At 42.7% G+C, this 27,588-nt stretch overlaps 1 protein-coding gene across 1 annotated transcript in view; it reads right to left on the bottom strand.

The window, feature by feature from the left end:
- Window positions 1-25,745, bottom strand: part of LOC118783996 (adhesion G protein-coupled receptor E1-like) — a 29,321-nt gene extending 3,576 nt beyond the window's left edge. The window contains exons 1-15 of the mRNA XM_036537964.1: window positions 25,674-25,745; window positions 19,792-19,830; window positions 19,158-19,472; window positions 17,935-18,243; window positions 16,068-16,211; window positions 14,669-14,812; window positions 14,450-14,478; window positions 14,141-14,206; window positions 12,469-12,646; window positions 10,150-10,263; window positions 9,594-9,784; window positions 7,793-7,954; window positions 2,515-2,718; window positions 1,600-1,832; window positions 1,198-1,264 (exon numbers count right to left, since the gene is read on the bottom strand). Coding sequence (XP_036393857.1) covers window positions 1,198-1,264; window positions 1,600-1,832; window positions 2,515-2,718; window positions 7,793-7,954; window positions 9,594-9,784; window positions 10,150-10,263; window positions 12,469-12,646; window positions 14,141-14,206; window positions 14,450-14,478; window positions 14,669-14,812; window positions 16,068-16,211; window positions 17,935-18,243; window positions 19,158-19,472; window positions 19,792-19,830; window positions 25,674-25,704 — 2,226 coding nt within the window. The 5' untranslated portion in view covers window positions 25,705-25,745. The remainder of the gene's footprint in view (window positions 1-1,197; window positions 1,265-1,599; window positions 1,833-2,514; window positions 2,719-7,792; window positions 7,955-9,593; window positions 9,785-10,149; window positions 10,264-12,468; window positions 12,647-14,140; window positions 14,207-14,449; window positions 14,479-14,668; window positions 14,813-16,067; window positions 16,212-17,934; window positions 18,244-19,157; window positions 19,473-19,791; window positions 19,831-25,673) is intronic.
- Between the last annotated feature and the right edge of the window lie 1,843 nt (window positions 25,746-27,588).

The following is a 27,588-nucleotide window of genomic DNA, read 5'->3' as shown; positions in this document are numbered from 1 at the left end:
ACGATGGTGGTGGATTTGAGGCATGCAGGGAATGTACATGTGGATAGAGAGAGGCTGAAAATGTGTGTAAATACGTCTGCTAGCTGGTCAGCAGAGGCCTGGAGGACACGCCCTTGTACACCATCAGGCCCAGCTGCTTTCCGTGTGTTGATGCTGTGGAGGGCCCGCAACACCAGGCCTTGCCACGTCCGCCGTGGGTTGGAGTTATTATTGAAGTCCTCCTCTAACCGTAGCTTGTAGTTGTTTTGCAGTCCTGATGCCTCTCTTAAGGTTCACTCTGGTGACGCTATAGGCTGATGTATCTCCTGATTTAAAGGCCGAGTCTCTTGCCCTGAGCAGCAGTTTGACTTCGCTGTTCATCCATGGTTTCTCATTTGGGTACACTCGGATTCTTTTGATAACAGTAACATTGTCCATGCAGTAGTTAATGTATGACAATACAGATGAAGTGTACACCTCCAGGTCTGTCTGATGGGCAAATATATTCCATTCTGTGTGTTCAAAACAGTCCTGGAGTTGAGAGATGGCTCCCTCAGGCCAAACTTTAACTGTCCTGCTGGTTGGCTTAGCACTGTCAGCAAGGGCTTTGTGTGCTGGGACAAGAAACACTGAGAGGTGGTCTGACTGTCCAGGGTGGGGGTGGGGTATGGCCCTGTAAGCATCCTTTATGTCCTTTATGCTAACTCAACTGCGGTATCCGGTATGTTGTGAGTCAGCCGTGTCTCCGTAACAATCAAAAAACAGCAGTCCTTCATGTTCTCTGTGTGGTGATGCCCAGTCTGAGCTTGTCCACTCTGTTGGCGAGCGATCTTGCATTCATGGGAAAAACGCTAGGGAGAGGGGTTTTGTATGGAGCGGCTCTTAGCCGGGCTAACGAACCAGCTCTTCAGACTGCACCCACTTCAATCCCTGCCCCCTCACACCTGGCACCTCTAGTTATGTGTAATATAATGATGTATATTGATTCTGTGTTCTAGGGACTGTAGTATCATAGTATACTTGGCTTCTGTTAGATTGCACAAGTTAACTTGTGGTAGGGTGTTAAGCTCACACTCACTGGTCTGGGAGTGTTGTTAATCTGGTCTGACACTGTTGCTCGTTTAAACTTAACAGATATTATGTTCTCTAGTGATGGAAGTCACTCTGGATAAGAGCATCTGCTAAATGCATGTAATATAATGTAATTTTAGTACTTACTGCAAGGACAAAACACACTGGCCCCAAAAAACTCCACCTGAAGCCCTTATCAGTCTGTAGCCAGCATCTACGATCAACCAGACTCAGAATTACAGGAGGAAGACAAAGGAAACACAATCACACAAATCAATCAAATCCAATGCAGTATGGAGTCAAATCTAACACCATGAAACCGGGGAAGAATGTCCGCACAAATCTCATAGCTGCCCATAATGCTGCTAGCTTTCCACTACCCAGGAGTGCTTTAATCAATGGCTTGTGAACTAGTTAATTTCTCCTCTCTGATCTGCAAACATCAAAAATCCTACTCAAACAAGAAAATCTGCTGGGTACAGAACAATATAAGGTCACCCTGTAAATGCCCCGCCCCAACCACTTGGCTCCGCCCCTCTCTGTACTTACTGGTTGTTGCCGTATCCTTCGGGAACCAGTCCTGCAGACACACCCACCACCAGGCAGGGGATGCTGTAGCCAATCAGCAGCAGGAAGCCCCAGTGGATTCCCTCCTGCTGTATAACCCTAACTTCTTGCAGGTTGCGCACCAGCAGGAAGAGCTGCAGAGCCTCCAGGAACATCCACACAAAGCTGGACAGGAAGAGGAAGTGCAGCACGCCCGAGATCACTGCACACACCAGCTGAGGAGGGACACATCATCATTACCACCATCATCACTGATGCCATCACTGTTATTACCATCATCATCACAAAGTGGAAAAAAATGCAAACCTTCTGTTATGCTCACTACCTTCTATGATGCTTTAGTGATCACTGAACTTCCCAAACTATTCGTGATGGAAGATAAGTGACACTTGCAATTAACCGTGAGGCACGTTGTCTAAGTGATGGACAAATGGTGACTGAATTCAGGAGACTGGTTTCTGGTTGCTTGATTTCTGGTGAGACAGTCAGCTGATTGGTGCCAACTGATTTTTGCACAACACAAGATGTTTTACATGCTGACATTACTATCCATCATCACTCAAAAATGATCTACAAGAAAGCATTGCGTGTGTACTTTTTTATTGATAAAACTTAACAAGCATTTAGGTAGCAAGGTATTTCCTTTCTTTTTATAGTCAGCTAGCTTGCTAGTCATGTCTAGCTGACGTTGTCAGTCTGCTGACATCTGTAGACTACAAATTTCAGCATCTTTGCATTCTGATTGGTCACTGTCAAGCTCCCATAGACCTATAGCCAGGCCACCTTGTCATGTTGTTGAGACTACAGATGAAACTGAAGAGACAGCTGACACTGAGATTATACACAGTGATGAGGTCTCTGATATGAAGTAAAGGTTAGGAGCTGTGGGTGGAGAACCTTGTGCTGGATGTGAGAGAGGAAACTCTGCACCAGCAGGAAGAGCAGGTGGGCCAGGAAGAGGCAGATGGAGAGGTTGAGGCGTGCTGTGTTGCTGACTTTAGGGTTCCAGTGACAGAGGATGAAGGTCAGGATGGCCAGGGCCAGACACAGCAGCCCCACTGACAATGCAATCATGCTGATCCACTTCAAGATGATGTCATCCTGGAAACAGCCATCAATCACAGAAATCATTCTAACACTTCAAAATACTATGAATTCTGACTTTTTGATGTTTCTTGAGGTTTTAGCCTCTGCCCAGTTTTAGGCAGAATTCTCAGGATCTGTAAAGGACTCTTGGCCACTGCTACACCATGATACAGCATGCCTACCGCGCTATCGTACGACCGGCTTTCGGCAGTTCTGACCACAACTCCATGCTCCTGCTTCCTGCTTACAAAGAGAAGTTGAAAACCACGCCCACAACAGTGAGAACTGTGTGACGCTAGACAGACGACTCCATACTACAGCTGCAGGGTGGGCTGGAAATCACGGACTGGAGTGTATTCAAGACCACACGAACTGGAGTGTATTCAAGACCACACGGACTGGAGTGTATTCAAGACCACAGACCTGGATGTGTATGCAGATCACGTCACTGGATACATTAACAGGCTGGTGGAGGAATACATTCCCACCAAGACTGGAACCCAGACATCTGTAATATGCTAAGGGAACGGAGTACTGATTTCAAATCAGGGGACTCTAATCTCTAAAAACAAGGCCAAGTACGACCTCAGAAAGGCCATCAAAACTGCAAAAACGGATTACAAAAACAAACTGGAATTACGGTACGAGGGCTCAGACACCAGACGCATGTGGCAAGGACTGAGGGCCACCACCGACTACAAGGGGAGCTCAGGAGGAGTCATCAACACCGACCCCGCCCTACCAGACGAGCTGAACTTGTTTCATACTGGCTTTGAGAGGGAGAACTCCGAGCCAACCACCAAAATGGCTAACCATCCAGAGGACTATGTACTGCAGCTGTCTGAGTGCGAGGTCCATAGAACCTTCAGGAGGGTGAAAGCATAGAAGGCAGCTGGCCCAGATGGAATTCCCCCCGCCCGGCGCGTCTTCAAGACCTGCGCAGACCAGCTGGCTCCTGTGTTCACGGACATCTTCAATGCATCACTGCAGCAGTCTGTCATCCCAGTGTGCTTCAAAGAGACAACCATTGTGCCGTTACCCAAGAAGACCAAAGTAACAGGCCTCAATGACTATCGTCCAGGAGCTTTAACACCCAAAGCCATGAAGTGCCTGGAGAAGTTGATCATGGCACAAATAAACAGTATTATCCCCAATCCTTGGACCCACTACAGTTTTCATACAAATCAAACAGGTCTATGGACGACGCCATCTCCCTGACATGACACACTGCCCTGGAACACTTAGACAGGAGGGACACCTACGTTAGACTGTTGTTTATTGACTACAGGTCTGCGCTCAATACCATCGCTCCCTCCAAGCTGGTCCTGAAACTGAGGGACCTAGGCCTGGGCACCTCCATCTGCAACTGGATTATGGACTTCCTGACAAGCAGGCCTCAAGTGGTAAAGATTGGTAACAACACCTCATCCTCAACACCGGAGTGCACGGCTGTACTGTCTGTACACACGGTGTACAGCCATACACAGCAACAACCGGATCATCAAGTTTGCAGATGACACCACAGTTATTGGCCTGATAAGCAACAACAACGAGACAGAGTACAGAGATGAAGTAGCCCAGCTGACGCGGTGGTGCAAGGACATCAGTAATACTAAGGAGCTCATTATGGACTTCAGAAACCACTGAGGGACCCGCTCCCCCATCAGCCTAGATGGGACACCGGTGGAAATAGTCAGTTGCTTTCGTTTCCTGGGAGTACAGATCTCCGACAACCTAGCATCGACCCACAACATGGAGGTCATGCTTAAGAAGGCACACCAATGCCTCTACCCCCTACAGTGCCTTAGGAAATGTGGCATAAGCACACAATGGCTTGTGAACTTTTACCGTGGCACCTGTTACGTGGTACTTGTTACACATGGTAATAAAGAATCTTGTATCTTGAATCTTGAATCTATCCACACATGCCATGCACCTTTTTGTTTAACTTCTGTAATGGCAAATGCCACCAAGACATATTATATGCCCTTTTATATGCCCTCTATTCTCTCTTCACATATGACTGCTTCCCCACATATCCCTCAGACACAATCATTAAATTTGCAGACGACACGACAATGGATGGATTGATCTCAAACGGTGATGAGACAGCCTAAAGAGATGAAGTCTGCAGACTGGCAGGATGGTGCAGAGAGAATAACCTATCACTGAACATCAAGAAAACTAAAGAACTCATCATAGACTTCGGGAGACACCACGAGGACCTCTCTCCTCTAAACATCAAAGGAGAAGAAGTGGAGAGGGTTTCCAGCTTCAAGTTTCTAGGAACCCACATCACAGAGGACCTCACATGGACAGTCAACTCCACTGCTCTGGTCAAGGAGGCTCAACAGCAGCTCTACTTTTTAGGACACTTAGGAAGACCAACTTGTCCGCGGAGCTGCTCGTGTCCTTCTACCACTGCTCTATTGAGAGTGTACTGACATACTGTATTACAGCATGGTATGCCAACTGCACATCAACAGAGAGGAGAGCTCTCCAAGAGAGTCGTAAACACAGCCCAGAAAATAATTGGACTCCCCCTGCCCTCACTGGAAGACACTTTCAGATCACGCTGCCTCCACAGAGCCAGCAGCATTCTGAGGGATGCAACTCACCTCTGCCATCACCTCTTCTCTCTGCTGCCATCTGGAAGGTGCTACAGGGTCTTAAAGTCCCGCACTTCCAGGCTCAAAAACAGCATTTACCCGAGAGCCAACACTGAACTGAACTCCATAGCATCATCATAACCCCCCACACAACTGGAATAGTATTCCCATACAAATCTGTATTTAACGTGTAATGTTTATAAAACGCAATAATATTGGTACAGTTGTACTTTTTGCCACAGTGCAATAATATTTCTTCATGGTGCAATAGCATAAGTACAATTTAAGCTTTTGATATGCCACTTCTTTTTTTATTCTATTTATTTATTTTTATTATATATATATATATATATATATATATATATATATATATATATATTTTTTTTTTTTTTTTTTTTTATTATACTTTTATATATTTCTTTTCTTTTGTATCTATTTTTTTTTCTATTGTGTGTTTGCGTGTGTGTACATGTGTAGAATGTTAATGTACCGTCTCAGGGGCTGCACAGCAAATTTCGTTGAACAACAATGTGCAATGACAATAAAGGCATTCTATTCTATTCTATTTTATATGACATGAAATCATTTTTACTTTACTTAAAAAAAGCTTACTTGATCACACATGTAAAAGCAAATTCCAGCTCAGTTATCTCTATCAGAGGGACATTCCATTGTTTTGCATTATGAAAAAGTATTAGTTGAGTGCCAGGCAAAGCTATGGTCAGGTATTTGAAAATTAGACAAAAGTGTTGTTTTTAATTTATTCATGACACACTGCAGACAATAAATACAATAAACCCTAATATAAAATGCATGTAAAAAACATATAGATCACAACAATAAGTAAAGTTACATGATGATAAAAAATAAATACATATCGAAAACACATAAATATATAGATTTTAAGCAATTGCAATACAATTGCAATCATGACACATAGATGTCATGAAAAATCAATTCACATTTCAGGTCTATTACAGAAAAAAGGAAAAGCTTTCGGTAATCATCAAATTTGTTCTTGTCATCTGCATGGTTAGCTGAGCTCAGAGATGCACGTCTGAATATACTGCAGATACCAACAGATGGAGATCCTGTTTTCATTGTATAAAATCCTGTTCTTTACTGACATTTGATTGACCACCATGTAAGACCAATGTTTCTGGTGCATAAACAAATGTTTCTACGTGCTGAAATGATAGAGATATTGAACAGAAATGAACTATGGTGCTTTTTGACGTAAATCAGAGAACTCCCGATAAAAACATAGGCGGAGTTCTCTGTTAGAAAGCCGATTTTTCATTTACTGATGATATAATGACATACCGTATAATGGCAAAACAAACGGTAAGTTGCTATGCAAGTTATTCAGTGGAGAATGAGGGAAGCTCATATATCCACGATTTGTAGCTGTCGGGTTCTAGGGGTTAAAAACAGAAGTTCAGGTGTCAGCACCTGTTGATACAAGGAATAAAGACTTATTTTTCAATTCTCTCCATTTAAAAAGTCTCACTGGCGTGCAATCAGTAGGGGTTGAGGTCACAATTCTTACTACCTGAAGTTATACATCAGAATAAAACAAAAATAAGACTTTTTTTCCTATCAACATGGCTCTACCCTTGGTGGAAGTCTAAACTCCATCCTCAAAATTACCATATTTTTCCAAGTATTACTGCACCTTGAATAAAACTGCAAGTCTTGATACGGGCCAATGCAGTATAATATTTCATTTTTGATTTATTTTTGTTGTTTCAAGTGAAGCCACCACTCACCCTGCCAGCCACATTCATGTGGGACATAATCTGCTACACTTCTATTACAGAGCATTTTGTTTACCTATAAGCTCAACAGCAGCATTCCTTTAAAAGAACACATGTAGAGATTTATGGAATTTATCTCTTAAGCTTTCCTCTGCTTCAGCTGTTAGTAACTGCTTATACTTTGAATGTGTTGCAGCTGAGTTTCTTCCTGTCAGGTGAGCACAGATGAGCCAACAAAAAAGATTTGATCCTGAGGATAAAGATAAATTTATCTTTGGCTGCCACAAGGCAACCTGAGAGGAAAATTTCCAATTTCTTATATTTATTAACATTACTAACAATGGTCCTCTCAAAAGCAAAATTATATTTAAATATATCTACCTGTAAGATGTTTCATTATGGCATCCTTCTGTCTCAAATCAGTATAGACAGGTGTCATCTTAGAGGCCAGTCACCACCTGAGTGCTATCTAAGACATCTACATGAAACATATTCCCTTTAGCACCATTTATCAATTTCTTTACTACAAAAGCATATCAAATATAATTTTATTGAGTGATTATCTTCACTTAATAAGCACTCAGCTGCCTGTGTTGGATGGAGCTGGGGAACAGAGTTAGTACTCTGTTACAGAAGTAATTTTATTATTATACCCTTGGCTGAAGCCCACATAATACATCTGTTTGTCTTATCTCTGGTTTAGCTGTCTCCCTCGCTCCTCACCTCAGGTGGTCTGTCCGTCTGCATGATGAGGGCGAAGGTGGACAGGTGGTTGCAGGTGCACACGGTGTGAGTGGCGTTGGTATCTCTGGCCTCACAGCCATCCACGATCCACCTGCTCTGATTCCAGTACACACAGGAGAGATTACCCTCAGGGTCCACCTGCTAAGAAAGGGAGGGAGGCACAGCACACACCAAATCAAAATCCAAATGATTGATCCAAGATGGCGTTGCGCTAGGTCACAGTGGGTACTCCGGGTCCCAAACAATTGTGCTTTGTTTCGTTAGCATTTACTGATTTCCGCAAGCTGTCTTTAACTACCTCGCTATGTGTACGACTGCCAGACCTTAGTCAAAATCGGCAAACAATGCTGAATTCAACCAGATGGAGGCACGTTGGACCAACTGTGCTGCTTTGGTGTGCTCCGGACACCGGACCGCAAGACCACGGCATCACCGGACAATGGCGACCACCTGGAAGGACGCCGCAAGCTGTGTGAGGAAGCGGAAGCGAGCTGGTATTAATGCTAGGCTAAAAGCTAACTCTAGCCGACCAGCACTCCCGTCTGTTTTCCTCTCCAACGTCCGCTCCGTCGACAATAAACTGGACTACATAAGACTGCTCCTGACCTCCCGAAAGGAGATGAGACACAGCTGTACCCTCATCTTCACTGAGACATGGCTGCATGAGCGTATCCCCAACTCGGCCATTCAGCTGGATGGGCCAACCGCTTTCCGGTCGGACAGGATTGCCACTTTGTCCGGTAAGACCCGCGGCGGTGGCCTGTGTGTTTACATCAACAAGGAATAGTGCATGAAAGCAGCGATCGTCTCTGCGCACTTCTCAGCACTCATCTGGCAGCCAGATGTAGACCTTTCTGCCTTCCAGGTGTGTTCACAACAGAATAGAATAGAATAGAATAGAATAGACTTTATTGTCATTGCACGGAGGGGGTGCAACGAAATTGTGGATCATCATCAGCGATCATCCTTGCTGTTTACATCCCCCCTAGTGCTAGCGCTAATGCTAATGCTAGCGGGGCCCTGGGTGAACTCTACGGGAGAATCAGCAAACTACAGACGGCTCACCGCAACGGCTTCTTCACTGGACTCCAACAACACACATTTAAAGACAGTAATTCTGAAATTCCACTTAAATTCACATAGCCACTTTATGAAAGGTGTAACTGTTTACAATTTACTTGCTCACTTCTGCCTGCCACTTTTTCCATTATATGTCTTGATGTTTTGTCTGTTTATTGTCTTGTGTATATCTTCACTGACTGGATGTAGCACCATGAGTCTCAGGGAAACATTATTTCAACCTACTACTACTGTATACTTGTATATGGATGGGCTGACAATAAAATCTCTCTTGACTCTTGACTTGACAAATCAATGGGTTCCACTGATGGAAACTGGACTACAGGGACTGATACACCATCAAAAGCTACAGCAGAAGCACTCAGCCCTGGTCCCACAGTCCTACAGGTTCAGTCCTACAGAAGGTCAGACTGAAGTTATTGGACTAAGTGTTATTAGAGGTCATTTAGAAGAATGAGAGCTGTGTATGAAAAAGGTCTAAAGGTAGTGTGTTAATAACGGGTAACTGTTATTGTGGGTTACTGAGAGATATAATTAGGTGAAGGTATAAAGTTTGTTTTAAGGGCTTAGTAAAGGGAATGAAACAGGAAAGACCAAATTTTGTGTTTCCTGGGTATTAATGTTAGGTAAGTATGAGGAAGGGCTCAAGCTGGTGTGTTGTTCTGGGTCAGTTAGTGGTATGGATGGAGCAAGGACTCACTGTGAGGTGTCTCAGGGTAAAGTTGACTGGTTCAGGCAGCATTGTGTTTTTGGTATTGGGGAGAGAGGCAGAGACGACATTGGACATCATGGTCTTGATGGTCTTATTGGTCTTTCTCTCCGTGTGGAAGAATTCAGCCTTCAGCACAACCTCCATGTTGGAGTAGGCTATGAAGACCACTGCTCCAGATCCTGCAGAACAGACCAACAGAACCAACACAAATCAGAAACTTAGACAGAACACAGACCCTTCATTCAAATGTCAGCTTCCCTTCAGAACTTCTAAGGAGCATAACCTACATACATCATCCCTTGAAGTTACAATGTTGTCTTATTGAGCCGTATGTGGTCATGTGTGTTTACCAGCTAACCAAATGATTTTTGACAACATCACATAAATGTGTTAAAGGATTCCTTCAAATATTGAAATATCACTAACTACATACACTGCAAAGTATGATGTTAAAATATCAGATGAAAATGGAATAAAAAGATCCAAAAAGACAGAGTAATGAACAGAACACTGTGATTGGCTGAGGTGTGGATTGTGGACTCACCATTGTTGTTCTTAGCAATGGTGAGTAGATCAATTTTCAGAAGGTTGTCTCTGGATTTTAGCTGAGGTGTTTCTGTCAGGCTGGCTTCTGGCCCGATGGCGAATGTTTGCACCTCTGACAGAAATGCATTAAAAATGTGATTATGAATTTGTTGATTGTAAATGAACAGGGATTGTTATCCATGGCTATGCCCAGATTCTTGGTCTGGGATGGGGCATCACTGTGTTATCAAGGGTTATGGCGAGATCCTTGAACAGGGAGAATGCTGCAGGCATATAGAGTATGTCAGTTTTGGCGAGATTGAGTTTGAGCTGCCAACTGTTCATTCATCTCCAAATGTCACAGAAGCAGGTATCTATGCTTGTGGTGATATGAACATCAGTGGGTGGGAAGGAAAGATCGAATTAGGGCTGCATGATATAGCCATCGCGATATATCGCACAGCTATTTTTAGCGCAATAACAGCTATCCCCAGTATGTGGCGTTAGGATTTTTCCCCGTATGTTTTTCAGTGGCGGCGGGTGAGCTGGAAACAGGGGAAGCGGAAACAATACCTTTAAATCTATCATTACTTTCAACCTGTTCCACTTTATCCTCCTTGAACAAGGATGGCATTTATCTATTTAAATTACGTTAAATGCTCATGACACATCACAGCTTTTGTAAGGTCTGTGTTCTAAATGTTATTGTTCATTGCACTCACCCTAACCTAAAAGTTTATTGTCAGTAATTTAAATCGATTTAACTAAATTTAGCTCTGTTTTGTAATTTGAATTTTGTAACACAAGGAAGCTACAATGTGAAACATTTAAGAGAAAGCTTTGGGATTACTTGCCACTTAATTATTCAAATTGCCATCCTTGTTAATTCGAGCATTTAAAGTAATTTAAATTGATCAACGCCATCCTTGTTATTTAAACAATCTCACGTTGTAGCTTTCGCGAGGACACAAACTACAGACAATCTGCCCTAGATCGAGTTGTGCATCATCAGCATAGCAGTGGTAGGAGAATCCACGGGAGAATATTACTGAGCCAAGGAGGACAACGAAAACATGGATGGACCCCTGGGGCACTACTGTGATAATGCTGTGGGACAGTCCCACCACAAATTTAGCTTTGTGTGCCCATGCTGTATAGTTTTTGTTGATACTGGGTAACAAGAGGTGTTGGTTCAGCTCTGTGGTAATTTTTCAGGCTGGTGTTTTCTTTTCTGGGAACTATCCTGTTCAGTGTCTGTCCATCCCTGTCCTTGAGCTTTGATTTGTGACTGCTGTTGAACTTTCCTTTCTTGAGAACTTCCCTGAATCCTCATTTGCTTTATGTCATTATGATTTTCGATGCGGTTCCCTCTGACACATTAAGTATTTTTGCTGTTCCTGTTTTTGCCGTTGACCTCTTTCAAAATCTGTTAGAGCTCTTTTGTTACTTCACTCACATGTTAAAGAGTTGATTTAAAAATGTTTTCATGCCAGAAACATAAAATGAAATGCATGTATAGACTCCTGTTAAATGCAGTATTAATGCTGCAAAATAGTGTCCTGTTATACAAAATACAAGCTGAGTCTAATGGTTCATTTTAGTAAACTGTGTCGAATCTTGAGTTACCTCACTTTAATTTGAGGCGGCATTTTGAATTTGTTGGCTTGCAATTGAGCCACTGTGACCGTAAATGTATTTGGCAGTGCAGCATCGTGGTAAGGAGCAGGGATAGCAACTGAAAGGTTGCTGGTCCCAATCCCTGCTTGGGCAAGGTACTTACCCCAGCACTGCCTCTGTAAATACCCAGCTGTATGAATGGATAACACGTAAAAATTGTAAGTCTCTATAGAAAAGAGTGCTAAATGACAGTAATGTAAAGTAATGAGTTATCTCTGCTTTTCTTGTACTGGCTACATGCGGGTGTCTTGGCGGCTTGCATGAATTTTGCTTTGATGCTCCTGCATGAGAAGTAAGGGATGTAGCGTTGAGGTGAACTTCACAGCATAAAAACAGCTGAGCCCTCACTCAGCCCTGCCCTGATCTGTCACATCAATTCTGTATTTACTACAAAAACACACCAGAATCAACATAGCTCTTTCACATATGACCTACAGCAGCAGTTTATTAGAAAAGGACATCACAGCTGGACCTGCTAAACATAAAGCCTAAGTGAACAGAACTGAAGGCTCACTGAGATCCAGCCCTGAACACACAGTGATCTCTGGGAAAGTGTTAAGATATGTTTGCCATTGGAGCAAAGGATCAAAAGGTCAACCGAAAAGTGGGCTCAGGTCAGATGACCACACCCACAGGCTCAAGGACATCATTAGGTACAAACCTAGTTTTTCGGTAGAGAGGTTGCAGCTGCTCTGGGTTTGCGTGGGCTTCACCAGCGCTGACGCCAGCTTCTCTGGGATCTTCAGTGCAACATCTATCTCCTTCTCTCGCACCTCCTCCTTCCACTGAGACAGCAGATCCACCGCACGCAGAGTCACATTCAGTAATGTTTCCTGTGTCTGCACAGTGAGGTAATAACACTGTTATAACAAAGTAATAACAGCAACAATGCCAGCAATAAGAAAACTAATGTGACAGTTACACAATAATGATAACATTAGCATAGCATGTTGATAAAAATATAACTATACCAAAAGTAGAACATAAAGGTAATAATTAGGGATGCACGATGATATCGGCACGACATCGGTATCGGCCAATAAAAACTTAAAAGTTAATTATTGGCATCGGCAGGTATGAAAATTTCTGCTAATGTGTCTGGCCGATAAGGTGACGCCTTAACTATGAGCAAGTGATGACGCTAAATGTTTATCATGATCGTCAGCAACAAGCTTCAACATGTAAGCTGTATGGAAGTATTTCAAAGTATCTGAAACAGATAACAAAATTGCTATTTGCAATGCTTGTAAAGCACCAGTGATGCGAGGAGGGGTAAAATATATAGCTAAGTTTCTCACTCTGGGAGGATCCGAGCTGAGTGCTGCTAAGCTTTTCTCTGCTTCTGGAGGGGTGTGAGACCATTTTTAAATAACGTGGCTCCGTAAGGAGAGAATGCAATTTGAAATGAAACAAGACTGCCCGCGATCGCCGAGCTCGTGCTTTGGGACTCGAACGGATGTCCCAATGGTTTCGACTGACCCCCTAGCTAGGTTTCTCACCCTGGGAGGATGCTGGCTGTGTGCTGCTAACATTCTATTTGCTTCCGGAGGGGTGTGAGACTATTGTATCACGACTTGGCAAGTAGAGAATGCAATTGGAAATGAAACAAGACCGCCCGCGATTGCCGAGGTCATGCTTTGGGACTCAAACGGGGGTCCTAATGGTTTTGATCGACCCCTAGCTAAGTTTCTGACCATGGGAGGATGCTAACTGTGTGCTGCTAAGCTTTTATCTGCTTCTGGAGGGAGCGTGAGAAATTTTAAATAACGCGGCTCCGGAAGCAGAGACAGCAATGGAAAATAAGACAACCCGCGATCGCCTTGTTCCTACTTTGGGATTCAAACAGAGGCTAATTTTTGTGTTTGTATACTTACACAATGACACTGGACAGCAAAAAAACGTTTTCTGTAACTTTATTGTGTCTCTGCTCATTCAAAATAAATATTGCGCTATGCACACTATATCGCACACTATATATCGGTATCAGCATCGGCAGTCGGCCAAAATGAGTTTGAAAATATCATCACTTCGGATATCGGCAAAAATCCAATATCGTGCATCCCCAGCAATATTGTTACAGTGACTAGTATTAGTGAATAAACCAGCATGGCTTCTGCTGCTAATTTTTCTACCCAGTGAGACCCTCAGTCTCCACAGACACACAGACACACAGAGGAAGAGGGAGGGAGGGTGGGTGTGGAAGAAGAAAATGGTAAAGAAAAAGACAGAGAGGAAGCATCCTTCCACTGCAACATGGCTGCCACTATCTGTGCAGAACTACACAGCACAGTAAATATGGCAGGAAATACTGAATTCACTTCGGATGGAAGTACCAGTGAGCTGCTGTTGTCTAGCAGATTATCCAGAGAGTCCAGCTGGCACTGCTCCTCTGATTTATCCTGGAAGAGACGACCAAGCAGAGCTGATCATGTGGGGGAGGATTTCTGAAGCTAGAGAGGGCGCACAGCCCTGACAAAACTTCTTGCAGGCTCACAGTGTTGTACAAAGACTCATGTCTGAAAAATGTGAAATATCTCTGATGCAGACAATGCAAGCAGGAGTTTGGTCTCTGGTCCTTTTTCTTACTCTTACTCCCTGCTGTCTGGACCCCAACCTCCCTCCCACAGAATGAAAGCTCTCACCTTACATTCTCCTTCTCCCTCTGTCCCACCTGCAACACAAGTAATACATTCAATTCAAACACAGGCCAGTTTCAGGTAGCAACAATAGCTGTCTAAGATATCATAGCAAGCTAATATGTAAGTGAGTCCACTGTTACTGAATAAGAGTGTACTAAATGTAATATCATCAAAAAGTGTGTGTGTGTGTGTGTGTGTGTGTGTTTGTTAGAGCTCCTTCACCTTGGCAGGGGTATGTGGAGTTGGTGAGAGTGACCCCTGGGGGGGCTCTGTATCCATGGTGACAGGAGCAGCTGTATCCTCCCACCGTGTTGCTGCAGGTTGCGTTGGGGCCGCACACAGAGGTGTCTGTGCACTCATCTATATCTGTGGAAAAGAACACAGCTGTGTGGCACAGTCGTATTTACGCCCCTCCCTCCTCCCACGCTGCACCTATGTGGAAATGCATGAGTATTTTGTTTGTGCTTCACTGACTTTACTTTACTCAGAGTCTTGAAAACTTTGCTGCACTGCTTTTGAACACTGTCATGAGACGCCCCAGATCTAGGCTTGAAACAGTGCTACATATTCTAGACTACATGGAAAATGACAAACCTGATTGGACCGAATAACTTGCTCCCATCATGAATCTTATTGTATCTTATCAGTTGTGACATTTTAAAAGTAGAATTACTGCAAGCCATTAGGTACCAATGTGGTAGAGGAATCGTAAATGTAGGTTCAATTTTCTAATTCTTCAAGGTGGACACAGAGGATTGGAATATTACTACAAATATTACTCCTTTCTAGGAAGTTGATGTACAAAATACAACATACAAAAGCCAAATCTAGATTTGCGAGAAAAAAATGTTTGTGTGTGTGTGTGTGCGCGCGCGCGTCAGGGTTTTCGCTAGTATTTTTTCTTGCTGGTCTGGTGTCCTGAAAGAATTTATTTTACTGGACAAATTTGAAACTTACCGGTCACGTTTCAATAACAACCTATGTTACAAACGCAAATATAATGTACACCTAGGTTGATGAAAAAATGACAACAACCTCAAATCAGTTTACATTTAGTTATTTAGCAGACGCTTTTATCCAAAGCGACTTACATAGGTTACAGTTCTTTACAATGTCATCCATTTATACAGCTGGATATTTACTGAGGCAACTGTGGGTTAAGTACCTTGCCCAAAGGTACAGCAGCAGTGTCCCAGCGGGGATCAAACCGGCAACCTTTCGGTTACGAGTCCTGCTCCTTAACCACTATGCTATACTGCCGAATTGACTACTTAATGAACAGTAACGATTAAGCAAAACGAACAGTAACAATTGAGCAAAACCTCAACTTTAGCCGCTAAAATGTAGGCTATTACAAAACATCTGTAACCTGTAACATCTGTAGCCTGTTTAAAAAAAGGCTAGGTCTACATGACATCAAATTCAATTCAATTCAATTCATTTTTATTTGTATAGCGCTTTTTACAACACAAGTTGTCACAAAGCAGCTTTACATTGTTCCCAGGCCTGAGACCCCCTATAGGCTACCAGGTAACATTTTATTTGCATTTACATTTGCATGTGCGCACGCACGTGTATGTGTGTGTGCACGTGTGTGTGTGTGTGTGTATTTGTCCTTTACCTTGGCAGGGGTGGTTGGAGCTGGTGAGAGTGACCCCCAGGGGGGCTCTGTATCCATGGTGACAGGAGCAGGTGTATGACCCCACAGTGTTGCTGCAGTTTGCGTTGGGGCCGCACACAGAGGTGTCTTTGCACTCGTCTCTATCTGTGGAGAAGAACACAGCTGACACCAGCCCTGTGTGACACAGTCTTATTTAAACCCCACAGCAATAAAGTACTTTGTCAGGATCGGAGATCAGGACACAAACGCGGACCACAGGGTAAACGGTTCCAGGCGTTTAATCAGAATCGGTAGGCGGTTCGTAGTACAGGGACAGGCAGGGTTCGAAAACACGGGGAAGCAGTCCGGGGGCAGAATCCAGAATCGGGAGTCGGGGCAGGCAGAGTCAGGAACCAGGCAGGCGAGTGGCGTCAAACAGATCCGAAGCGGCAGGCAGAAAAAGAAGTCAGGAATCAGGCAGGAACAGCGACAGCAAACAAATCACGGGAACTAATGCAGGGACGAGACAGGAAAAATCACTGAAACAAACTAACAACGAGACAGAGACACGCAGGGAAGATATAGGGCTGGGGTGACGAGGAGATGGGATGCAGGTGAGCAGGCAGGCAGGTGCAGGCAATGAGGGAATCAGGTGGGCGGGGACCAGGCAGGGAGCGGGGCAGAGAGGGAACACAAGGAAAACAAAAGCACAAGGACGGGGAAAAACAAAACACCGCAGTTTAAGGGGGCGGAGCCCTGACATACTTAAACTCTTAACTCCTGCAACATATTTGTACTACTGAACTATGCAAAATGTAGAGTGAATCAGATCTTTTTTGATTTAAAAATCATTTACAAAACTGTTTGGACCCTATTTCAACAGTGCAAACATAACATTACAACACAAGCTGTAGCACTCAGCTTGAAATAGTGTCTGTAGTCCATGTTATTAGTACCTTTCCAAAATTTAAAAATCCCTTTTGTTGAGACCAAGGATGGTATTTTAAATTCATTAGTTATAATTCATTATTTTAAAAAAACTGAATATAAAATATACAATCAAAACAACCAAGACATTCCATAGCATTTCGCTATCATGTGTACTGTAAATGGATTTAGATCAATTTAATTAAACCTTTACATTTATATTTTATATTTCATAGAATATTTCCGGTATGGTAGAAGCTTGTTTTGATGTAGACTCTTTTTTAGTGCGTTATAACTTTGTATTGCTGTGGAAGAGGAGTACCCATTCGATTTTTGTCTGAAATCTACATATCCATGAAATAAAAATCCTAAAAGATAGTATATTGCATGAAGACTAGTTAAACAATATGCACAGGTCTGACAGTGCAGCTCTTCCCAGTGCCGACTCTTGGCATGGGTGAATTACGTGGCTGCATAGGGCCTCTGTGGCCACCAGAGGGAGCTTTGATGACAAAGGGACCCTTTCTGAGGTACCTGTATGCACTATTGGTAAAAAGGGTTCTAACTTGAACCATATTGGGTTCTTTGGCTTGTCATTGTCAAGAACACTTTATGGATCTAGGTAGAGCCTTTTACCCAAGAAGAACTTCTTCTAAGAGTGTGCTCTTACTTTCTGTTAGTCACAAGTCACTTAGTATCAGATGTTTAACTGTCACTTATGTATATCTAACATCTGCTATATGCAAATGTACTCACATCTTGTATGTTTATGTTTATGTTTAAGAGCACCTGCTAAATGACAAAAATGTAAATGTAATGTAAAAATTCCCTGTGGTTAGTTATGGGCTAAATGTAACTGTAGCATCCCCCAGCACAATATCATATTATGTTATTCATCGCATATATGTATCGCTGTTCATGAATTATGTTACATGAATGACAGAATAAAAAAATTTCTCACCTGAGCAGACAACCCCAGCATCTTGAGAGTGAGGACACCTCTTATCTACAGTCCTATTCTGTGAGCATTCCTCAATAGAGCCCTCACTGCCTGAACACTGAATGTCCCAGATTTCCCCGGTCCCCGGTCCAAAGTAACCATTGCCTTTAGCTTCTTTAGCACTCCCACAGTCCACCTCTCTACAGACCACTCTGGCATCATTCATATCCCAGCCATCATCACACACCGTGCCCCAGTTATTATCGTGGAAGACCTCCACTCTCCCAGAGCAGGAATCAGTCCCATTGACCAGTCTGACCTTGAAAACACCTAATGATGACAGAGACAAAGAGACTGATAAGGAAGTGCACACAGCTTAATCTAAAAGCAAATATTTATTGTGGCAAAAATGCATTTATTCATAAGCTGATGTATGTATTCAGCATTGGGGTAACCTGCTACATCAGAAAAAACATTAGTACAACATTATTCCATTTCATTACATAAATCTGTAATATTATGCATGTATTTTCTTCTATGCACATTAGGCTCCTTTAGCATCCCTTAAACTCAAACAGGAGCACTGAAGCATGAAGCACAAAAACTGCTGATGCACTCAAATCCAGCAGACAGACAGATAGACAGAGGGGACCTGCTCAGCTGTGTGTTCAGATTGAGGGGCAACCACTGGCTTACCACTGGGTTACAAAGGATGGCAAATCCAGCAGTGAAAACCATGAGAAGCTCAATAACGCTAATGAAAACATAAACCGTGTAACGTAACATGCGTGCTACACAGCATAAACTAAGTCACACTGGGGTGCAGTTGGAAATATTTTAGAAATTATGTATGAAAGGGTTAAAATAAATTATCAGTTTTTTGTATGCTTTGTCCCAACCATTGCTTTTTTTGTGAGGGGCATTGGCCAGCTTCTCGACAGCATGTGTCCCCATATATCCTACCTAACCCCTCTGGTTAGGCTCCTCCTCTACATTTTGGGCCCTTAAATACAGTTTTGGAGCTTGAGCTGATGTGCTACATAGTTTTGAGTAGTGGTGCCCCTGCATTGCTGTATGTTTCTTGTAGCTCTATGCATATGTGCAGCTGAGACCAACTGAGAATCATATTACATGAGAGTAAGCCAAAAATACTCTTAGAAGTGGACTGCTTATGTATATCAATCACTGTCTGATAGGTCTATGTACTACGTTATATGAATGACAGAATAAGGGGAGTTTCTCACCTGAGCAGACAACCCCAGCATCTCTAGAGTGAGGACACGGAGAAGCTCCAAACGAGGGGTTTGAGCAATCCTTGAGAGAGTCCTCATGGCCTGAACATTGAATTTGACCCATCCAGACTGTCCCGGTCCCCGGTCCAAAGTGGGCATTGCCTGGAGCAGACTTAGCACTCCCACAGTCCACCTCTCTACAGACCACTCTGGCATCATTCATATCCCAGCCATCATCACACACCGTGCCCCATTTTTTATTGTGTAAGACCTCCACTCTTCCAGAGCAGGAATCTTTCCCATCGACCAGTCTGACCTGGAAATCACCTAATGATGACAGAGACAAAGAGACTGATAAGGACTGAGACCTTCCTCCCATACTTTCCTTCCTTTTTAGTCTCGCCACCACCTTTGAATCTCCTCTTACTGTTGTTATGGGTGGATGTTGGGTGTATGGTTATAGGTTTTTTTTTTCTGGGTTATTGAAACAATGACAGAGAATGGCTAGAATTCAACAAGTTTAATATTTCATATAATTGTTAGTTACAAAGGTGTGGGCAGCATGTCTAGTTATAAATTCATATTCATATTTAGTCATTATGCCTGTGTGTTGAAGAGTGTGCAGTTCCACAACTGACATGCTCACCGATCTGCTCTGCCCCCTTCCACAGCACCAGAGCACCCCCTGCAGGAGAGAGACAGTAGTTTGGTTGGAGTAAGTTTCTGAGCATTAACCCCTTGCTTTCCCCTACAGTGAGTGGGATTCTCATGCTTTAAATACGGAGTGGGGCTACCTGGGAGGCTGAACCCAGGCTGGGACACAGCTGTTGTACCCCCACTGACCCCTTAAAAGCCAATTTCCATAAACAGATTAGGCAGAGATGTCAGCTTTCTAGTGACAGCTATCTATACATTGGCTAACACATTAGAATGCACTTTCATTGAGACTCTTCTTGTCCAGTCTAACTTGATGATTTTGATTTTGCTGTCAGTCTAATTAATTGGCTTTTCTTTCTTTCTAGCATGGATAGCCAGATTACAGACATGCTCTCTCATGTGCTAGAATATTTTATTTTTTTGTGGTGAGAAAAATAAAAACAATTCTAGTTTATGTTTTGTCGCCATTGTTATGTTGGTTAAATTAAATACCCCCTACCAAATTATATTAAAAATGTAATGGTGTGGTTGTAATGGTTTTTAAATGTATTGGTTTGGCTGTAATGGTTTAACACACCCATTAGCTTTACCTGCTAGTTTGTACCTTGCCTGGCTAACCTTTGGAACTTTGTCATGCAGCGCTTCTAATATTGTTGACTCTGTATGGTTTTTCACTCGTGTGATGTATTGTACGTCACTTGTGAGTTGCTTTGGATAAAAGTGTCTGCCAAATGAATAAATGTAAATGTAAAAGTAAATACCATCACATCTCACCTGTTCCACAGATTGCATCAGTAACAGACCATGTCAATTCTCCTCATTTTCAGTTTGTGAATAACCACAGGGAATCAGCACATTATTTACAAATAATGGTCAATATCGACATATTTATTGAAAAAAAATTCAGTGACTTAAAAGAGCAACTCTCTCTCTCTCTCTTAGATTCAGCTGATTTGTTTTATCTAAGACTGACATCTCTACACACTTCCCTGTAGCTCTATAGCAGGGGTGTCAAACTCATTTTCACTGAGGGCCACATCACTAAATTTCTAGGTCATTGAGGGCCAAATAATCGTTGACCATCCATTCAAAAAGGGCAACCATGAAATCTGCATGGCAGTACGATTCATTTTTTCAAGACAGTTTGAACACTGTTTCATTGGGAATCAGTAAAACAACTACTAGGCTAATTTCCCATTTATTTTATTTGATTCCATCTCAATACATTTCCAACTTTTTTGTTTCATATCTTTTAACATAGAAATATTAGAGATTGGCGGTGATTGAGCCCTTTGGCTCGAATGAAGTTGACAGTTCTGGTGACAACAGCCATGACATTGTCCATTTTCAGTGTCTCTCTGTGGAGTATACAATGAAAATTCCAAAACTCACCCTCTCCACACTGCTGCACTTCCTCTCGAAGTCTGGCCACAACTCCAGCTTTCACACCGATCATTGATGGTGCGCCATCAGTCGCAAGACTTACGTATGGCGTCAGATTTATGTCAAAAGTCGCGAGCGCAGGAAACATTCTCGCACGGGCCCAGTCCACTCCCAATTTATCCAATGATGCAGCGAGACTACTGAAGATGTCGCTAGCCGTAGTAGCGTCAGTCATGGGTACCAGTTCTACGAAATCCTCTGTGATGTTACAAGTAGAGTCAACACCTCTAATAAAAATCGCCAGCTGTGCCACATCCGTTATATCTGTACTTTCGTCAACAGCGACGGAAAAAGCAACAAATCCCTGAACTTTTTGAATGAGCTTTTGTGTCAGCTGTCCTCAATCCGTGCTGCCGCAGTGTTTCTGGGGAGGCTAATGTTGACGAAAGCCTGTCGTTTGTCTGGACACACGAGTTCAGCTGCTTTGACCAGTTTTTTACAAACTCTTCCTCAGAATATGGCTTTGATGCCTGCGCGATGTCATTGGCTATCAGATAGCTAGCCTTTACAGCAGCCTCACTTGTTTCATGGCCGCCTGTGAATACTGATTGCTGCTTCTGTAATGTAGCCACCAACTCCTTCACTATCTCCTCCCGCAGCTGGCCGGTGTAGCGATCATACTTCTCAGCGTGAGTAGTCTGGTAATGCCATCTAATATTATACTCCTTTGGAACAGCTACTTGCTGTGAGAAAATTAAACAGATACACTTACTGTTAACCTCCCAAAAGAGGTGGGCGTTTGTCCATTTTTCCTGAAAGGCCCGACACTCTTTATCAACTTTTGTTGATGTTTGACACCCCTGCTCTATAGAGTACCGAGGTAGGTACGTCATCACTGGCTCTTCGCTGGTGTCGGAAGTAAATTCCCTATGGGAAATTACAATGGGCTTCGCACACTATCCATCTTTTCTCATGTTCGGATTCGTTTCAGGAGCTGGGAATTTCCTGAATTAACCTGTTCGGTGTGAGGATATACTTGGACTTATCAAATGTTTCGATATTTTCCGAAAATGTTAAGATTTAAGACTTGTAGTTCAAGTTGTAGTCCACTTTTCGAATGACATATCCAATAGAGCGATGCGGGGTGAACGTCCTGACAAATCAGATACCACCATCTCATCCGGGTATTCCGGGATGTTCAGTTTAGAAAACCGTTGGCAGCTAGGTTTGCTAGTGGACGACGACGACGGTTGGTAGTTAACGAGCTAACAGACAATCGTAATCATTATAAAATGGTTCAGTGCTTTGCCCTGGACTGCAGCCATGAAATAAACAACATAAGTCGCAAGTTGGGATCACAATATATAATCCGGAAATGGTTCGATGGTAAGCCATAAATCACTAGAAGTACTTTAAAAGTGCGTTTTTTTTAAAGTCTATGATAAAATGAATGGGGAATTTTACTTCCGACACCAGTGTGACGTAGTCACCTCGGTACACTTTGGCTAACTGGATGAACACAGGCAATGAAAAACAATCACAACTGCATATGACATTTGTCTACACCACCTCAGAAAATCAGAAGAACTCGCAGTCCAATTTGTAGCATACACGGCTGACGCAGTAAGTATATACTCCAGCAGTCCTGAACCGTGGGCATTTACTGAAAGACAATTCATTTTCCTATCTGAGTCAAAACCAAAAGAGAGCGCTGCCTTGCCACACTGCCTTTGGCTGAGAAAGTCGCCCTGAAGTTCTGGGACCAAAAATCCCCAATTAAACGGAAAATGACAGTCCTGAGTGTCAAGACGACTTTGCCCGTTCAGATAAACGAAATTTCGAAATTCGAAAACGAATTTCGAAACGAAGTTTCTTTTAAACTTTAAAGTTTATGTAAATTTTGAAATCAGAATATTAGTCCATCAAGCTAGCAGCACCGGTTCCTACCTAATTAGCTATATTAGCGATTATGTTGACTCCGACGAGCCGTTACTCACAACCCGAAAATATGGAGCAGCGCATCATCACAACAGCGGCTGCGAGATCTGAATGAAATCCCTCAGACGAAGCTGGCGTTCAGTTTATGCAGTTTTTGAACGTCATACAGTTAATAACTGCTTTTTAACGGTAAATATTGTAGCAATATGTACAGCTAATGTAGCTCACCTCACCGCCCTCCTCGGCTCGCGTCTCTCCCAGCAACCGAACCGTAACGGTCACACAGTTTTGAATTTGTAACTTCAGTTAAATCCGCGCAGTTTATTGGGATAATTATATGGAATTCTTATGGAAACGGCAATAAATTCCTGGTGACCGAAATGATGTTACCATTTAGCTAAATATTAGTTGCATAAAGCTTACTAGCTGAAGTATAGGTAATAATAATGATAAAGTCCGTTAAGCTAACGGGACCGGTTCTTACCTAATTAGCTATATTACAGGTTATACTGACTCGGAGCCGCGCATCATCACAGCCACTTGAAATCTCCCCAACGAAGCTGTCCTCAGTCTCCCAAAATAAACACATCAACCTGCGTCCTCCCTGACGCTGCTGCTGAGGAGACTTCATGTTCTTCTTTTAAGTAACTACTGCCACCGCATTTTGTTGGATAATTGCATTGTATTCAGTTCCATATGAAGTAATTACTGGTAGCGTTTACAGAAATAATGTGAGTTACTATTAGGGCACATATTAGTTTCATAACACTTACCTGTTCAATTATAGGTAAACAGACTACTTGGTAACAATGCAAATCAAAATGACCCTCTAATTTCACAGTATTCACTTCAGGAAAATGGCTAACAATTGTTACCAGATGGTGTCTCAGTAGAAATATTACTGACTGCTATAGCATTACCCAGTAATTACTCATCATTTTCATCTGAGTGTCTTTAATATTTAGCAGTGAGTTAAAATAACTGAATCTACTGTTGTTTCCCCTCATAAAGTTCTCCTGTTATTTCTGTGCACTGTTATGCAAGCTGTACATTAACAGTAGTGAATTTGCTACTCATGTCCATTTCCTTGTGATGAACTTCACTTTGGCCACTTTTGCCAGAAGCACTTCTGACTCATCTCTGTTGCCATGGTAATTATCTTTAATCTTGCAGAGAGGGAGGGTTGTGAAATGAAAGCTGAGAACAGGCGGGATGTGTGTGCATATGCTCTCAGGCAGGGTGATATTTAGTTAGACCTTGGCTTGAGCTCTGGGGGAGGAGAGGCATATAGATTATGAGCTGGATAGAGGCAAAAAATTTCCATTTTTCAAAATGTTTTCACACCACGTGCACATTCACATGCTTGCGCCCACATGTGCATAAGCTTCTCTGTGTCATGGGAGCTGACAAACTCCAGCAGTCAGAAAGAAGCCATGCTTCTGTCATTTTTACGATTCTCTATAAAACACCAACATTATCAGAATTAGGGATGGGAGGTCTTCACAATGTCTTGGATAACCTGAAAAAGCTCATTTATTTACAGGTGTCTGGGGAAGTTCATCGTTTATCTCTGCATATTGCGGACACTGCAATACAAAGCAACTCTCTCAGAGGACACCTTTTAAATGACAGGCGAAAAAATCTTTCTGTTCTGAAGTTTTATCCATATTGTTAAGATGGGGCACAACACATCACACATACACACACACACACACACATACACACACACACACACACACACACACTCACATCACACACACACTTTTTGCTTTTGTTTCTTTACTTTGGCACATGCTGCTGGCTCCAGCATGCAGTTAGAGGCAGCCTCCCTTCCCGGTATGCTCATAAAGGTGAACTGCTGACCGGAAGAGGAGGAGGAGATCCAAACCTAAGATGCCGAACTGGAGAGGTTTTAAAGACCATTGTTTTGGTGCAGGAGCAGGAGCACGGAAAGGGCTTGTTTGGTGGCCGTTAGCCAGCATTTGTCTGGGCTGATGATGACTCTGGGTTGTTTGGATATTGCTGCTTGCTTTAGCTGGGGCGCCTTATTACGCTGCTGTGTGGCTGGGAGTGAACTGCATTCTGGGGTCACCGGCCCTCATGGGTTCCGTGATGTCGAGAGCTGGCCTGTTGCCTCTGAGCCATCATTTCAAATAAAAAACAAAACTTAACTGAACAAGCCACCTCCGTGGCTTCAGTGGCTGTGGAGCCCAGGAGACAGCTGGCCCGCAAGAGAGTCGGGTGAGTCAGTAATCTCACCCTGGCTGCCTCGGATTGGGGGGGCCTGCCTCGTCCCATGCTTGGATTTGTTTTTTTTTCTTTTCTTTTTTTCACTCACGCAGCGCACAGTTAGCCTCTACTACCTATTACCTTTTGCAGCCATTTTCAGCATTTATTCTCAAATAATTTAATAGTACCAAAATGCCAAATTACACAGATGTGCAAATAATGTGATCTACTTATCGGTACAAATATAAGTATAAATATGAATATCTGCACACGTTTCAGTTATGAATGTATGGACAAATGAAAAAAGTGCAAGTTACTCACATAAAACAGTGGAGAAGAAGACAGTTTGCATGTTGGACAGTTCCTGCGTGTCAGTCACACAGGGACCTCTCACTCTTCTTCAGTAGGAGAGTGCTGCAGGGTGACAGGAACAGACTTGCTCATACAGTATGTTATTGTTTCAGTGCGTTATAAATACATGAGCGCTCTGTGACGCTGGATGTGCAGGGCTCCACCTTACTCTTCTGTCTGTGAAGGACAGAGAAAGGCTAATGAGAGTTCTTTGCAAAACTACGCTTGTGTGCCTCCCACTTGTCATGTAACACTTATTGTGTTTCAGGAACACAGGACTGAAGTATTGCAACATTTCCTTTTAGTATTTCCTTTTGGTAATAGCCTTGCACATTATATATTTATTGTAAACTAAAATTAATTTGCTCCTGGATTTAATCAACATTTGGCCAGAAATCTAACTTACAACTCAACACAAGTGTTACTTTCTCATTACAAATAGAATATTTTAAATTCATTTTCATGCTTGTTGATCTCAGCAAACCGTAATTGTCTTTAACTTCAGTTAAAGTTTAAGGGCAAAATTGGTTAAAGGCAGGCATGAATCATTTTGTGATTAATGCAGAAATGGAACTTCCACATTCTTTTTGAACTATACTAATTTCAAATTAATTTTGAAAAATGTTAACTTTTTAATGAACACAATAAAAAACACATGTACAGTATGGTGACTTGAATTACAGATTCATTATATTACAGTAACACTTTTTAGCTGCCAAATCATTTCACACCAACTTGGAATTGAAGAAGGGCGATTTAGAATAATTTCATGATTTTTGATTTGATTTTTTAATTTAATGTTCTTCATTTTTCAAAATTTTCCAAGAGCGCCAAAGTGATCACACATGGTAGCGCCAAAGTGATCACACATGATCCTGCTGATCACGGCCAGGTCCATGGCTGTTCTTTGGAAGATCCTCACGGTCCCGGCCTCCCACAGGACCTGCTTCATGGTGTTAGTGACCCTCTGCTGGAGCTGGAGATTCCTCCAGGAGGGCCATTAGGGGCACTCTCAGCAATGAGGGAGGATCCCAGAAACAGCCTGTGTAGGGAGATGGAGGAGAACAGAAGAACAGCGTTTGAGGAGAAAGCACTCCACAGCAAACACACAGTGTGCTCCTTTTTCTATTCTGTAATGATGAAAGTCTTCCTTCATGATGGCAAACACACAATGTGCACAAGTGCCTGCAGTACATATTGTACAAGGTGCATGTAGTGCTTCTAATATCGACTACAACCTGCATTTTCATGCTACCAGCCATCACCCTCCTACAGAAACCACAGCTGTAATGCAGCGGGGTCCAAAGCTGCAAACCCAGCACAGCTGCCATTTTGCAGAATGTGCCAATGAAATTACCAAAACTCCCCGCACCATGTGCAGTTATGCTACACACCGTGCTTTTTCTCTGGTAGAATTGGGCCCTCAGAGTTATAGCTGTAATTATTATTATGATTATTACTAGTTATTGTCTGCATGATAAATCACAAGCAGAAAGGTTTGCTTATGATGTACTATGTTTGTACGTTTCTTTTGGGGCTGTTGTCAGACTTGTTGCTCCTCTCTGGGTGTAAGTGATAGGAAAGCAGTGCAGTGTGCTGGTAGGAGTGTGGTATGGTTACACCCAAAATTTAGCTTCTTCTTTTTGTACCTCATTTTGAAGGAATTGAAGGAAGTAGCCCGTTTCCCTTTTGCAAGCAAAAAGACAGCAAATGCCTGTACAACGGTTTTGCTGAGATGCTTGTATATAACACTTGATTATAGATAACAAACTGAAACATACTTTTGCCACCCACACTTAGGAAAGATGATCAAAAACAAGCCTGTGCCTCAGAACTAGTAAATGTGAACAAATGTCATACAGTATCTCAGTTAAATGAAACTCTA

Source organism: Megalops cyprinoides, chromosome 1, assembly GCF_013368585.1.
Source record: "Megalops cyprinoides isolate fMegCyp1 chromosome 1, fMegCyp1.pri, whole genome shotgun sequence".
NCBI lineage: Eukaryota > Metazoa > Chordata > Actinopteri > Elopiformes > Megalopidae > Megalops > Megalops cyprinoides.
The sequence above is the reverse complement of the archived record's forward strand: the minus strand, read 5'-3'. Positions and strand labels throughout refer to the sequence as shown.